At 36.4% G+C, this 15,843-nt stretch overlaps 1 protein-coding gene across 2 annotated transcripts in view; it reads left to right on the top strand.

Annotated features, from left to right (window-relative positions):
• LOC117323964 (bromodomain adjacent to zinc finger domain protein 1A-like) overlaps positions 1-14,064 on the top strand; it is a 33,030-nt gene extending 18,966 nt beyond the window's left edge. For both annotated transcript variants that reach the window (XM_033879527.1, XM_033879526.1), the window contains 10 exons: positions 119-1,211; positions 1,706-1,809; positions 2,070-2,197; positions 5,292-5,363; positions 6,081-6,334; positions 6,603-6,742; positions 8,290-8,549; positions 9,560-9,754; positions 9,937-10,079; positions 11,610-14,064. In XM_033879527.1, the coding sequence (XP_033735418.1) occupies positions 119-1,211; positions 1,706-1,809; positions 2,070-2,197; positions 5,292-5,363; positions 6,081-6,334; positions 6,603-6,742; positions 8,290-8,549; positions 9,560-9,754; positions 9,937-10,079; positions 11,610-11,879 (2,659 nt within the window). In that variant the 3' untranslated portion in view covers positions 11,880-14,064. The remainder of the gene's footprint in view (positions 1-118; positions 1,212-1,705; positions 1,810-2,069; positions 2,198-5,291; positions 5,364-6,080; positions 6,335-6,602; positions 6,743-8,289; positions 8,550-9,559; positions 9,755-9,936; positions 10,080-11,609) is intronic.
• Positions 14,065-15,843: the final 1,779 nt, after the last annotated feature.

Genomic DNA, 15,843 nt, shown 5'->3' on the forward strand with positions numbered 1-15,843 from the left:
TTTTGTGACTTAAGAATGGTGTTGATGATGCTAACCAAATTGATAAAAGAACATGCAAGTAAAAAGTTTAATCTTGTTGATGATGTTGTTTATAATCCAGTAACACTCTGTATTGTAGAAGTGGCTTACCAGTGCCACCTTTACCTGAGGAGGAAGAGGACGACGAGAATGATGTGATCCGGTCAGAACAGGAGAAGGAGGAGGAACGTCTTCAGGAGGAGGAAGAAGAGGCAAACAAGAAAGCCGAGTTTGCATTACAGGAGAAGGAGATGGTTGACTCCATTTCTCACCTCCAGCATGCAAGTCAGACCTATCCCCTTGGGCGTGATAGAATGTATCGTCGATACTGGGTTTTCCAGTCATTACCAGGACTCTTCATAGAAGATTGTGAAATGCATATTAAAGATGAATACTTGAAACCCGTTCCACAAAATCCAAGCTCCAATCCTTTTACTAACGGCACATTTACAGGACAACAGCTTCTACCAGCAGTATTCCAGGCACCTCCCAAAAAGAAAGTACCAGAGGAGAATGGCAGTGACAAAGAGAATGATAGCATGAACTCATCCTCTGTAAATAACAGTATGAATTTATCAACAGCAGACAATAGTATGAATGTGTCAACTGTAAGTAACAATACTCCAGGGAATACGTCTGTCAACACTAGTCAAATAGAGACACCACTAACTAATGGTGCAAGTAGTGAGGGGGCAGTTGATGAGGTGGTGACGATTAGTGATGATGACTCGCAGCAGGGCAAAACAGAGAATATGGACATAGATCAGGGGCCGCCAATGCTTGACAGTTTGGCAAGTAAGCAAATAATGGAGGGCCCAAAGCACATGTGGACCTATATATCCAGTACAGAGCAGTTTGAACAGCTGATTAATTCTCTGAACACTCGTGGATATAGGGAATCGGCTTTAAAGCAAAGTTTGATGGATCAAAAGAGCAGAGTAGTGGAACTTATTGAAAAATGTCCAACAAAATCATTGTGTTCTGCACCAGCTGTTCCTGAGCGACTGATGGAAGACCGAGAGCGGAGTGTGTCACCAGCCATCGATGGCACATCCAAGAAAGCTCCAGTTAAAAAAATGGCCAAGGGCTTGATCAAGGGAGATCTAGCACAGGAAGTTTTAGAAATTAATCTTCGAGAGTTACTGCTGGATCTGGAGGAGAGAGTATTTGTAGGAAGTCTGGGGTCCCTCAAGGTATAATACTTCATTCTCAAGTTGATATTGTTTTCATGAAGTATCATGATAAAACTTATATACAATAAAACATTTTGTGGATATCTAATTATAGGGGATGATTGTTATAAAACATGATATCAATTGATGAGATAATGTTATAACAGTTTATAGCAAAATCCAATATAAATGATTCATAGATCTAGATCAGCAAGAGAATCATTACCCTGGATGGTGATCTCGGGTGAAAGAATCCAGTGTGGAAGTATTCAATAGTTTCACCACTAAATCAGCTTAAATCAGAGAAATGGAACTTGACGCTAGTGATTCAGTTCATTGTACATGTATTGATGTTTCCACTCATTTTAACAATAATGTAAACCATGATATACTACAATTTTTGGTGTGAGCAGCAACGTTTATCAGTCAAACATAGGATAGAAAACATGTTTGCATATAATTATATTTATACTTCAGACAAAAAAAATGTAAAACGTATTTATTGATTTTGATAGGTCAAAGACCGTTTTGTATGGAGAGATGCAATAGAACACGGAAGCTTCGAGCCTCAGACAAATGATCCTCTTTTCACTAAATTTGATGAAAAGACTGGAGAAAAGTATGGCATAATGCATTGTGACTTGGTTTGGACACAATCTAAAATAAGCTTAAGAAAAACCTGTTAAATGTTGAGTTAAGGAATGAGCTTTCAACATGAAAATTGGTGATATTTGTTCACAGAGAATTGGAAATGGTTTTTTTTACATGGCACCTCTTGTGTCATCAGGCAAATTCTGCAGTCCTTTTTCAATGCACTCAAATTTTCATAAAAATGTACATTCTAATTATATACATTTGTACTTTTATTTTGATTTTAAGGAACAATGATGAAGACAGTTCCTCTGTAAGTTCCGATGGATCAACAGAGTCCACAGTCAAAGATCTGGCAAAGGCATTGCTTCAGATAGAGATGGCTGTTGAACCCAAGTACATGACTCCACCTCTTGGTAAGTATGGTATTGTACCCCAACCATCATCAGATGGTGAGCTAAACATTATTTAGGAGGAACTAAAGATGAAAACTATTCACCATCATCAGATGGTCAAATGGTGGTCTTAAAGTTATCTAGAATGGACTTAAGATGAAATCCATATAGCCCAACACCTGATGATTAGGGGTGAAACAGTACACTTTCAGCACAGTACACCATACAGTGTTGATGGTTCATTTTTTTCAGTTCTCTTTATTTAAAAATATATAAACCAAAATACAAATAGATGAATAGCTTATATGGAATATCTGTAAAACATATTTGGCATGTAGCTGCTGTCACATCCTTTGATTGGAAACTGAAATGTTTCCATACGGCAGATCGATAGGAAGCCAGAGCATCTCTTAGCACTAGTGCCATTTTCCCCATCAAAACAATGGTGAAACATTCCTTTAATGTAATGTAAAGCCTCTTCCAATTGGGACTCGTCAAAATCACTTGATCAATCAGAAACCAGCTTTTATATACTGTCATCTACCTTCTGCTGGCACTTAGTGAAATAGACACCCACATAAAAAATTACCGCTTATGATGCATGTACCGTAATTTGCTGTTGCTATACTGTTGTACCGACTGAAAGAAAATACAGTCAAACCTGCTCTAACGACCCCCTGTATATAACGACTGCCTGTCTATAACGACCGGTTTTAAGATTCCCCGTGAGATTTTACTATATAACGACCCTCTGTATAGCGACTACCTGTCTAATGTGACTAACGACCGGTGATTTCGGAACGGCGGTCGCTAATTTGTTTTCTATAGCGACCGATTTCTGTCAGCCATCTTCTGCTCTCCGCAGTCATCCCTCATAAAATCCCCGGAAAATTCAGACACATCGACCCTGGCCTGATTATACAAACAAAGGACCACCACAACCCTGGCCTGAGTATATAAACAAAAGACCCCTACCACCTGTTAGCCTATAATTACTGTAGCTGCCCTGGCCTGGGGCTCAGTAAGAGAGGAGTCGGGCCACCATGCGTGTCGGTATTACATTACAACTGTGCACAGGTGGCTTCATTTGACACGGTCAGTTAATTTTGTGATTACAACTAGGAAACATCACTTCAATAACAAACACTGGTCATATCTGTCAACAGATTTACTCACATGAAAGCCAATAATGCCTTTCTTAATCGTAGCTGTCGGTACTAGCGTTTGTACTGCCGCCATCTTTAATTAGTCAATACTAATAAAAAGTCGTAAACTGACACAAATATCCGGATTTCAATTTTGGTCAGAAAAAAAAAAAAATTTGGTTTTAAGAAGTAAGACTATCTAACACAAAATAACTAGTAGTAACACAAATATAATTAATTAATTAATTATTGTATATTCTTTTCTTTATTTATGAAAGAAAGGGAGATAATTTGATAGATACATATAGCATTATTTCAGAACAAAATATTAAAAAAAAATTATCCATAAGACCATTTTGAGTTATGTTTTGTGTTTGGGTCCACAAAATCATTAAATATTAAACCCTTCAGATTTATAAAGTTTATGCATTTATTTAACTTCTGACCGGTCTTCTGAATGCCCTGTTCAATGACAATTTATTTATGGCAGTTTGAAGTTAATTGGTTGGTGCAATAATTTTGACCTGTCTATAAAGGCAACCTGTCTATAGTGACCGTTTTTGTGTTGTCTTTGAAAAAGGAGACATATAGGTATTACTTTTCGGCGGCGTCGGTGTCGTCCGGAAAATGGTTTTCGTGCGATAACTTTAGTAGTTTAGAACTGATTAATTCGAAACTTCATGGGAAGGTTCATTACCATGATAGCTCGGACAAGTTCGATAACCAAAATTATTCGCACCTTTTTAAAAGAGTTATAGCCCTTTAATTTTTTGCGAAAATGGTTTCCACTCAATAACTTGAATAATTATTACTGGATTAATTTGAAACTTCATGGGAAGGTTCGTTACCATAATACTGTGGACAAGTTCGTTAACCAAATTTATTCGCACCATTTTAAAAGAGTTATGGCCCTTTAATTTTTTGCGAAAATGGTTTCCACTCAATAACTTGAATAATTATTACTGGATTAATTTGAAACTGCATGGGAAGGTTCGTTACCATAATACTGTGGACAAGTTCGTTAACCAAATTTATTCGGACCTTTTTAAAAGAGTTATAGCCCTTTAATTTTTTTTTGCGAAAATAGAATGTTCGTTACCATAATACTGTGGACAAGTTTGTTATTGTTTTTTTTTTTATTCAAGTCCTAGTTTTAAAGAGTTATGGCCCTTTAATTATTCGCATACACAGGCGACACCTCTACTTCCGTGGAATTCTTGTTCTGCCTCCCCTTGGGCGGTCGCTATAGACAGGTTTGACTGTATTGCCGTTCAGTTACACCGCGGTAAACCGTTTCACCCCTACTGATGACGGTGGGCTATTTATGTCATCCTTTCAGTCATGTATAATCCTTGTTACCGCTGTTTCTAAGGAAGAAGAATCTTTTTTTCAGATTTCTTATTTAGGTTCCCCTTGGTCCCTAGTTGTGCATAATCAATATTGAGACTGATTGGAAAACAAAATGGTTGACAGGTGGTCATTTTTACATCTATTTCTCTATTTTTATAATTATGTAGATTCCTTTCGGTCCTAATGATTGACCATATTGGATTTTGACATTTGAAATTTGATGTTGCTATTCCTCTAAATGTTCTAAATAGAAATATTTCAAATTACATGTGTAATCTTCCCTTTCACCCTGGTTGTACATTATCATTTTTTTTGATTGATCAAATAGACAAAATGGCCAATGGATTTATTGCAGGATATATTTCAGCTATACAGGCTCTACTTGGCATTCGGGGGATTTGTATTGCTTGGATGCCTTGTTTAGAAATGCAAATAATATAGCAATATTTGATAAATGCATTCTACAGAACAGATCAAACCTGCCTAGGACAAAAGAATTAAATATTATGTGATGATGGTTTTGATATAATGATACATCATTCAACTTTGTACTTTCAAAGGTTGTAAGGTAAAAATGTTACATAAGAATTTGTATTCTCAAAAAGTTTCATTTTGTATAGGTGAGAGTGCCGAAAAACAAAAATTGAAGCAATTAAAAAAGAAAAAGAAGGAAGAAGAGGAGGAAAGTGATGGTTTGTATCTTGAAACTTGAGCACCACATCCATAATTTTGATCTTAATGAATTTCACTGTTAAAAAAATGTATTAATACATCATATACCAAGGTAACAAAAATAGCAAGAGACATTTCGCTAGCTTAAGTAATGTTATTGAAACATGGTCGCTCACGAAGCTTGTGTGCATATCACATATTTGGGGTATGATTAAGCAGTCGCCCATCGGGTAAGCCAGACGGTTGTTGAGAGAGGGGTAATTTATCATTGAAAAACATAGATGAAAAAAACAAAAAATGGACACATTCAAGGAATGGTTGATCATGAGAGCAGTTGTAAATACTGGGGACCTCTGTACTAATGAGAGCAATTGTAAATACTGGAGACCTCTGTACTAAAGAAGCATTGTAACATCACGTGTTTGATCATTAACCATCCATATGTAAAAAGAGGATCCAACACAAGTGATCAAGTAATATTTAAGAAGCATAACTGGACTAGGGCTGGGATCTGGTTGTCGGTAGTTTAAATGGTTAGAGCGTACGTGAAGATTTAAGAGGTCCTGGGTTCAAGTCCCATTCTGGTTGTTGCATTTTCCCCTCTTGTAACATTAATTAATTAAAATAATACAGCTGCAGTAAAATTTCCCTTCCCAGAACAAAGACAAATGACACAATTTACGGACATACACTGATTAACATTGTTATATACTCACCAGCAAGTTTCATACATTCAGGAGAGGAAGAGGATAATTTTAAGACCCAGGGAAGGTCCCTGTTGGAGAGGTGGGAGGATTCCTTGCTGTACTCCACCAGTCTTTCCCAGATATTCCTTTACATGGCCACGTTAGAGAAGAGCATAGCCTGGTCCAAGTCTGCCCTACATGCTCGCTGTCGAATATGTCGTAGGAAGGGCGACGCTGAACAGATGTTACTGTGTGACATGTGTGATAGAGGTCACCATATGTATTGTCTGAAGCCAAGACTCAAGGTCAGTCACATTTTCTGTGACAAAGGTCACTGCATTGCAGAAAGCCTCGACATTACCATGAGTGCTGATAACACAAAAATGACTTGGTGTTAATCAATACAAAAAGGCTTGGAGTTGAATATTTATACATAATTAAAGAGAATAGAATTATTTTTTTTCAATTTATAGTGTTTCCCATAATGGTACATTTTTAGGCAGAATTAACATAACTGTTTCCTATATACAACAAGTTTTAGACCTTGTTGACACTGATGTTTGATATCAACAGAATGTTCCATCTGGGGACTGGTACTGTCCAGACTGTAAACCAAAGGAGACCAAAAGGAGCCCTCTAAAGAATCGACGACGTACATTCAGTGAGCAGTCAGAAGATGAAGGAGAGGAGGAGGAAGAGGAAGAAGCAGATAGGTAAAATTGATGTAGAACTGTCAGTCTGTCATTAAATCAGTATGTCTGTTGTCCATCTGTAAACAATTTTTTAATCACTATTTCTTGAGAAGTTCTGGAAGGATATTTTTCAAACTTCACATGTAGGTTCCCATTGGTACCTCATTGTTTCCATCCGTTTTTGAGTCTGATTGGGAAAACAAAATGGTTGACAAGTGGACATCTTAGATTTTGTCGGTTGAGGTAATAACTATTTCTCAGAAAGCATTTAGATCCATTGTTCAAAAAGTGTAAGTCTCAAATTTAACCAAATTTGGTATACAACGAGATCACATCTTGGACATCTCAACACACACTTATTTATTGAATATTATCCGGAATTTATGGTCAAGTGACACTGGAAATGATGTATGCTGGGAATCTGGACTTTAAAAGTTTTGTGTTTAGCCCAATTTATCAATAAGTATCAATATTATTCCAACTAAACCTGGACTATAGTTGTTTTGTAGTATGGACATCTCAACACCTAACAGATTACATGAATTTTATTTATTTATTTATTTTTGTTAAAAACATTACATGTATTAGGTCAGACAAAGTCTCAGTTGACCTATTGTGATTGCCTTTTGTCCGTCAGCATCCGTCATAAACAATTTATATTTTCAACTTCTTCTTGATAACCAAAAGGCCCAGAGACCCAATATTTGGTCTGTAGCATGTTGGGATGAAGGGCAACCAAATTGGTTCAAAATGGATGACCTTGACCTTCATTCAAGCTCATAGGGTCCAAATATGCTAAAATATATCAGGTCTCTGTTAAGGCCCATGGGCCTCTTATAGATGAATGATGTAGTGTTGAAAATGAAAGGTCTGGACACACGTATAGATGAATGAAGTTTTATTCAGAGACAGAGCATAGATGTTGTTACTCTGACTTCCAGGTAGTCTTGACGCAGTTAACAGGTATAAGGTGTTCCTTATATACATGAGAACAGGCCAGTTGTTCACAATTCTTGACATTTAAACTATTACATAAAACTATTACATGGTCTCATAGGAAATAGCTGGCCAACGGATTAAAGGTACATAGGAAGGTCAATAGATAACTACATAAGTAAATCAATCAATACACTTTGGCCAGGTAAACACATGGGTCACACCCAAGGGTCAGGCAGGTAATATATTAATCAATTTCACTTATTACACTTCTATATCACACTCTTGTATAAAATTTTCATTGATTTCCAATTAATTTTCAAATTACTTCATAGCCAAATTGGAATAAAGTCTGTTGTTGAGTTATTTTGGGGGTACAAAATGATATATTCAGGTGAATTTTGAGATTCGGTAGCTTTGCAAAATTTGTTACTTATTTTGAAATATAACAGTATTTACACATATCTGTAATGAATACACAGTGCCTCCATTGGTTGTTTTTGAGGGGGGAAATAGAAAATTTAGGGATTTTTTTAGTTTGCTTTAAACTTATACTGACCAAGTGGGATATGCATATAAACATATAATTATGTGTAATTCTTGTTTGAGAAGTGTAACAACTCGTTTTGTAGTGATGAAGAAGAGGGAGAAGAAGAGGAAGATGAAGCAGAGGAGGAGGAAGATGAGGAAGAGGAAGAAAACAATGACAACTTGTGTGCAGTGTGTAGTAAGGCTGGTATGCTCATCTGCTGTGACACATGTCCACTATCTTACCATTTGGCCTGTGCCAAACCTGCTCTCAAGAAGGTTCCCAAGGGAAAGTGGCTATGTCAGATCTGCTCTGGTGTGGAGAAACAGGGAAAGATAAAGCTTGTTAAACTTCCAGTCAAAGGTAATTGAAAGTCTACCAATACACCCAGTTTCAGTTCATTTTAGATACTTCAAAAGGTTTTATTTAGTTCAGATTAATTTTCAGCAGTCACTATTATCCACAACCAACATTTTTTGTTCACCAGGCCCAAACTGCCAAGTGAGCGTATGTTGTGGTGCGGTGAACATTTGCCCATCTGTTGTCCATCCTGAGTCCTCTGTTTGTCTGCTGTCAACTTAATCATTTAAAAGATTTTTCATTAACCAAGAAGCCAAGAGTCATGATATTTGGCTGATAGGTTCTTTGGATGAGGCGTGACAAAATTTGCGAAAAAGAAATCAGCTTGACCCATATTCAAGGTCACAGTAGTCAAATTTGTTTAAAGTTTTAAATAACAACTTGAGATTAACTAAAAGGCTTAGAAGCATACATGACTGATAGGTTTCTGGGATGGAATCTCAAAAAAAATTGCGAAATGAAATAACCATGACCCATACTAAAGGTCACCTGGCCGGGGTGAAATATGTTATAACATTCAAGCGAGAGCTTCTCAGAAACCAAAAGGCATATAATCATGATATTTGTGGCTGGTATATTCCTTTGATGACATTCAATGATGTTTGGGAAAATAAAAACCGTTGATCCATATTCAAGGTCATAAGGTCAACTTTGTGTAAACCCTCAAATAACATCTGATTATCTAAAAGGCCTAGAATCAAGATTTTGTTCCTTGGATGATGCAAAATTAACAGGGATGATGTAAAATGAATTTTGCATAAAGAAATGATCTTGAATTGTATTCAAGGTCACACGGGTCAAATTTGATCAGGCATTCAAAGGACATCTTCTCATTAACTGAAAAGGCCTTTAATAAAGTTCTTTTGATGAACTGAAAGGCAGAACAAAGAAGTGAATACCAGATTAGTGATGCAGGTCCATTTTCCCTCTTTGAAATCACAATCAGAACAATATCAGTTTTACCAAATTAAAAGGATCACTTATCCCACAGGCAAATCTGTATTATATTTCAGGCGGAAAGAAAGCATCAAAGTCAACTCCTACATCAAGTAAGGCATCCTCAAGGAAGGGTAGTCCTCGTGACAGCCCAGTTACAGTGAAAAATTCCCGCAAGAGGAGTCGTCCTGCTTCCCCTATGGATGAAGTTAAACCCAAGCTAAAGAAGGCTGCCAAATCCATGTCAAAGCTAGCTCAGGATGTAAATGGAGGTAGTTAATTAAATTAAATCTTAATTCAACTTAAATGTTATGTTTCTCTAAAGGCTTCTGCATAGAAAAGCAACATGACTAGTTAGGGTGATAATTTGATATTCAAAATGATCACCAATAATGTCAGTAGTGTATTAAGGTTATTAACATGTGATGGTAATAAGAAATAATTTGTTTTAAAGATGCAGACATTAAACAAGTTGCTACTACTAGTTCAAGAGGCAATTCCAAAGTACAGCATATGAAGATATGTGAAGACCTTGTCCTTGAGCTGGTTAAGCATGAAGAAAGCACTCCATTCCTTAAACCTGTCAGCAAAAAACTGGTATGTTTGATTCTTTACTATAATAAATGCATATAGCAGCTCTCTCTTTATCTAGCCTCTCAAGAAGTTTGATCTGATTGATACCAAGTTTCTGTACTTCTATATGTTGTAATAGATTAGGGGTCACCTCTTTTCATTCATGTTCTGGTGACAATGGAGGGAATTTGATTTCCTCTAGGTATCTCAGTTCCCCAGATCAATGGATAAAGCAACCAAATTTGGTTTATAAAATTAGGAACTTAAATTCAAAAAGGACAAAAATAAAATGTACTTTTACATGTAAGATGAGTTTTATCGTTAACATCTCTAGGTGGCGGGAATTCAAATTTACACAAATGATGTTACTAACCCTCAGGGGCCTGATGGGTGGGGCCAAATGATGGGGTCCATTTGGCAATATTTATAGTAACAACTTCTTCTCTGGACCTAAGCAATGTGTGACTTTGATATTTCAGTGGTAACATCCCTAGGTGGCTGGGATTCAAATTTATACAAATGATGGGGCTGACCCCTAGGGATGGGGCAGTTGAGATCCCCACCCCATAATCATACATATAGCATTGATAGACATTAACAAATATAACATGAACATTATTTTGATGTTTGCTCAAATAAACCAGGTGAGTGATACAGGCCCTCTGGGCCTCTTGTTAACTTGATCTTGTACACATGTGCATCATCAGTCAACATATAAAATAAGGTTTTGGCTCATTGTCAAAGTGTGATCAGATCAGGGGTCTTAACCATCCAGGTTCTTATATCTGGTTGATCAGATTATTTCAATGTCCTGAAAATGTCTCTGGGTTACCAGTTCGAAACCTATGTGGGGCAGTTGCCAGGTACTGACGGTAGGTCAGTGGTTTTTCTCCGGGTACTCCGGCTGTGATTTTTCTTCGGGTTCTCCGACTTTCCTCCACCTCCAAACCTGGCACGTCCTTAAATGACCCTGGCTGTTAATAGGACATTTTAACAAAATTAACCAAATCAACCCTGAAAATGTAAGTGCATGTCTGGTCTTGCATCTGTTTGATCAGATCAAGGACATCCATCCTCTCTCTCTCACACACACGTCTCTTTTACTTTGGTCTTAACAATGAAGTGAAGTATAGATACTTTTAATACTTCAAAAGATTTATCTGCACATAATTCATGAACAATTTCTCCAGGAATATTAATATGATAATTAATTTCTAATCACTTGGTATCGTAGAATCAAAAACAAAACTGAATTTATTTATGATATTTGAAATTATGTAACTATTTATTTTGTTCTATCGTTAAGTAAAAGCCTGCTGCTATATCCTTCATTAGACAAGTTTATTACAATCAGTATATTCTGAGGAATGTATTACATTATGTAGGTAGATTTATCTGTAAAAAAAAAAATGTTCTGCCTCCGCCATGAGGGAGGAGGTTGGCGTATGGTATTCCCTATGTTCATCCCTCCCCGTCCAGTTCTGTCGCATTCCGTCCTGTCCCTATGCAATAGAACTAGCTAATCTCTTTGTTTCTTTATTTTTGTATTTGTAGGTTCCCGATTATCATGACATCATTGCCTGTCCAATGGACTTCTCAACCATCCGAAACAAGATCAATAGTTTTATATATACTGATGCATTAAGTATTGTGAAGGATGTGCGACTCATCTTCTCCAACTGTGCTCAGTACAACAAAAAACAGACTCCGGAATACAAAGCTGGAGGGCTTCTTTCCAAGCTATTTGAGAAACGACTCCGAGAAAACCACATAGGCATCGATGATTCAGCTCCACCCAGCAAGAAACAACGCCGCACTTTATAGTGTTGAATTTAGGATGGAGATTTTGTGTGTAACTGAAAAAAGTGGTAATTGCTTTGGATGATTGTTGTTTTTATCCATTGCACAATTTATTAGTGCATATCAATGGCAACATTTTGCAAATAAAGTATAATTGTAGTAAGTTTGGATTTAATATCTTGTGCATGTGAGAAATTAGTTTACATTATATAATGTTGAGTTGTTCTCGGTAAGCTAGCAGATATTTAAGACTAATGATTTGTTTAGATTTTAACTTAATTGGTCTGTTGCTTATCTTTGTATGGAAAAAGTGACATAAGAGGTAGCGCAGAATGATGTTAAGTAAGTAATCATGAACTATCTATTGGTACTGGGAGTACCACTGCTATGAATATGTGGATAGCTATGGTAGTTTTACGTGTTGTCTTGTTGGATACTGGGAGTTACTGCTAGGACAATGATACTGAGAGTGTTACTGCTAGGAAGTTTAACCTGTTTTCTTTTTACAATAAATTTGAATATTCAAAGTTAGAATTCCATTTAAAGATTCACTAGGTACCTACAAAGTGATTAACTGTCAGTTTTAATTAAAGAAATTATTGTTTGTACAGGAGATGCTGACTGGTAGTTTAAGGTTATATGTTCATTATACATCTTTAAAACCAAAAACCAAAAATTAAATGCAAATAATAAAAAGGTTTTATATTAAGGTTTTCTAGAAAATTAATCTAAATCACAAATGTTGTAATCAAGTGTTGAAAGGTTTATTGGGTATGTACACATTATGAACTGCCAATATTAGATAAGTAATGAATATGCCAAATGGTAGATAGTTTCATTTACGAGGCTGTATGTACATTATCCTAGATTACTATTACAATTACTGCCTAAATTTCATAGTGATTATGTATTTGTTTACACTAGGTTTGTTTCTATAATTATGTGCCTTGTTTATAAAAGGAAAATATTGTTACAAACACGGAAAAAGGCTGAAGTTCCTGTACTGTAATTTTCCTGGCACAGAAGTGCCTGTGATGTATCATGGTGCAGAATTTATCAACTTTTTAACATTTTCCTGAATAACCTTAACAACTATTGTGGTATTTGATATGTAGCTAGGTATCTCCAGGTAGACTACAGTGTATAGTAAGACAAGGTCATCTGTACCCTAAAATATACTAGTGTCTCCAACACAGACACGTGATGTGTTAATAATGTTGTTGCTCAATATCAGAAAATTTACTAAGGAACATGAATATTGTCTCAAACTAGCATTTAAGATGTTATTAGGCTATTAGTATTTTCATGCCAGTGCATTTCTGATATTGAAAACATGTAGATATATACAGGAAAGAATCTGGTTTCAAAGCTGCCTTGGTATTTTGATCAATAAGGTTTAATTTAACGAAAGTTATTGTGAAGAAGTTTATTTGCACTAAATTATTATCCTTTAATATCAATGAACTTGTTTGTATACATGTTAAATAATCTACTCTCACTAGGCCTTGGATCACTAAAAGTGACATCTCGCCTTCTTAAGTGTATGCCCTGTCACTACGATAAAAGTAAAACCCACCAGTCAGCTAGCAACCTATTGATCTAGTACAAAAAGCTTTCTAGTGATTGATAAACTCACTCTTATTATTATCATCTGTAATTCACATAAATGTCTGGTTGAGATAGCACATCAAGTGAAGTGTTCACAATGCAGAACAGCCTAAATACATCTTGTTTACATGTGATTGATATTAGAATTGCTGAAGGATCATCATTATGAATGGAGAACAGTCAGTATTTTGGTAAATATAAAGTGACATAGTTTTAAATTGTACTTGGATTGTATAGTATTTTATTGTTAGGAATCACCAACAATAATTTAATTATAAATGCATGCGTTTCGTTCTCTGAAAGAAATGTTGTAAAAAGATACAAAAGGTGATAGTACTGGTTCTGTCCTTCTGACGATGTTGTGGTATAAATGTGTTCCTGTGGTAGTTATATATATTTATCTCTCATATCATTGTTTATGGATGGAAATAACTTACTGATTCCTGCCAAGCGGTGTTATGAATGGAGGGTGTTGTTGGACCAAAGTCTGTGTGTTGGTGTGGTTACACAAGTCGACTGTTATTTATAAACATCTCCTATTTCTATAACTAGAATTGTGTCTGTGTTATCACTTGCTATACTATTAAATTATTGACAACAATTAAGTGTATTTGTTATGTATATATTATAAACGGCAGGATATAAACAAAGGGATGGAGCCATGGTGGCCGAGTAGTTAAGGTGTCCCGAACGCTTTATCACTAGCCCTCCACCTCAGGGTAACGGGTTCAGGTCCCCTTTGGGCAGTTGCCTGGTACTGACCGCAGGCTGGCAGCTTTCCTCCACCTCCAAAACCTGGTACGTCCTTTAATGACTCTGGCTGTAAATAGAGTGTTAAACCAAACCGAACAGACTAGTTATTTAGTCAAAAGTCTTTTTAAGTGTATTAATAGTCATCTAAAAAGCATATCCAGTGATATTTTTCATAACTTCTGGTACAATTGACCAGAAGTAATATAATCGTAAGTATGTATCATTGCTAACCATGGGTCTTGCTTTGATTTTGATATGTCGTGTGTTAAGCTGTTTGTAAATTTTTGAAAAACATGTGAAAACTGTGTTTCAGAACATTATCGTTTGGATCACATCCTGCACAAAATAAAAAAAATGTAACATTTTCAGGCCCGATGAATCAAACCCAGCCACCCTAAGTGATAACAAGTGCTACTGCTGTGCCACGAGACCACACTGCTGCACAAAGTAACCATACAGTTCACTGCTGCACAAAGTAACCATACAGTTACGCTAACAAGTGTTTATAGCACACAATAGGGGCACTTGTTTGACTAAATTTCACTTTGTAATAACATAAAAACATCACTTCTGTTTTGACCTTGTTATGCAAATGGAGGTTATGATTTATGGCATATAGGCAGGAAAGACATCTGAACAAATTAAGTTCTTATTAGACAATTGGTTCAACTGGACGTTTTTTCTTCTTTTTTTTTTTACCCAGAAACATTCTTGTTTTACCTAAGGCTCTTTGGCTGAACTATTTTTCATAAAGGGGGGGGGTCTTATTGCCATGTTCAGATAGCTTTTATTGTCCAATAAGAGGATTTTTGATGGTTGAATGCCTTGTATATCATACTTGTGTGATATTATTCTGGCCAAACAAATGTCCCTATTGCGTGCTATAGACTACGGACTTGGCACAAATTTTCAACCCACAGTCCATTGTATGCCTTGGCTCCCCTGGGGAGGGGATTATTGATAAATTCTAATGTCCTGATTGGATTTTCTTGGGAGTTTATTGTAATAGTGTCAAGTAAAGGAAAGGGTCTTGAATGAGAGTAATTTCCAACGATCGCTGAAATATCCTGGGGAGCGATACAAGCCCTCTAAACCTCATGTTGGTTGCTATATATCCGGAGAACCAGAAGTAGTATCGAGCCTCTGCTGGCATGACACAATTTGCAATCCAGTTAAAAATGACATCACTTATTTTGATTCATCAGAGACCTGGAGTATAGGGGTCCCTTTTTAAATGAGACGTCAATATGATCCGTCGGCATTCAAAAAGAGCTTTACGGTCATTGTGAGGAATAACGAAATGGCACCTTTGCTAGTTTGTATAGCACACATTTTTAGTCCGGGGGGGGGGGGGGGGGTTGTATTTTTTAACGAATTTTGATGTAGCCCCCCAAAAACGTCCGAAAACGTGCTTTACACTCGAATACACTCTAGACAAGATCCCATTACACATTGACTGTAACAAATTCTCAGATCTCTCTCCCTTTGTAGTCGTGGTCAAGGAGGGCTTTGCAATTCAAAGACAGAAGGAAGCAGGTCACATAAACTATTCGTGTCATTTTGGACTCGCTGAAGAGAAACACAGAAAACTGATTTCTCATCCTCAACATAAAATTGCTTCTCTCAT

Source organism: Pecten maximus, chromosome 3, assembly GCF_902652985.1.
Source record: "Pecten maximus chromosome 3, xPecMax1.1, whole genome shotgun sequence".
Taxonomy (NCBI): domain Eukaryota; kingdom Metazoa; phylum Mollusca; class Bivalvia; order Pectinida; family Pectinidae; genus Pecten; species Pecten maximus.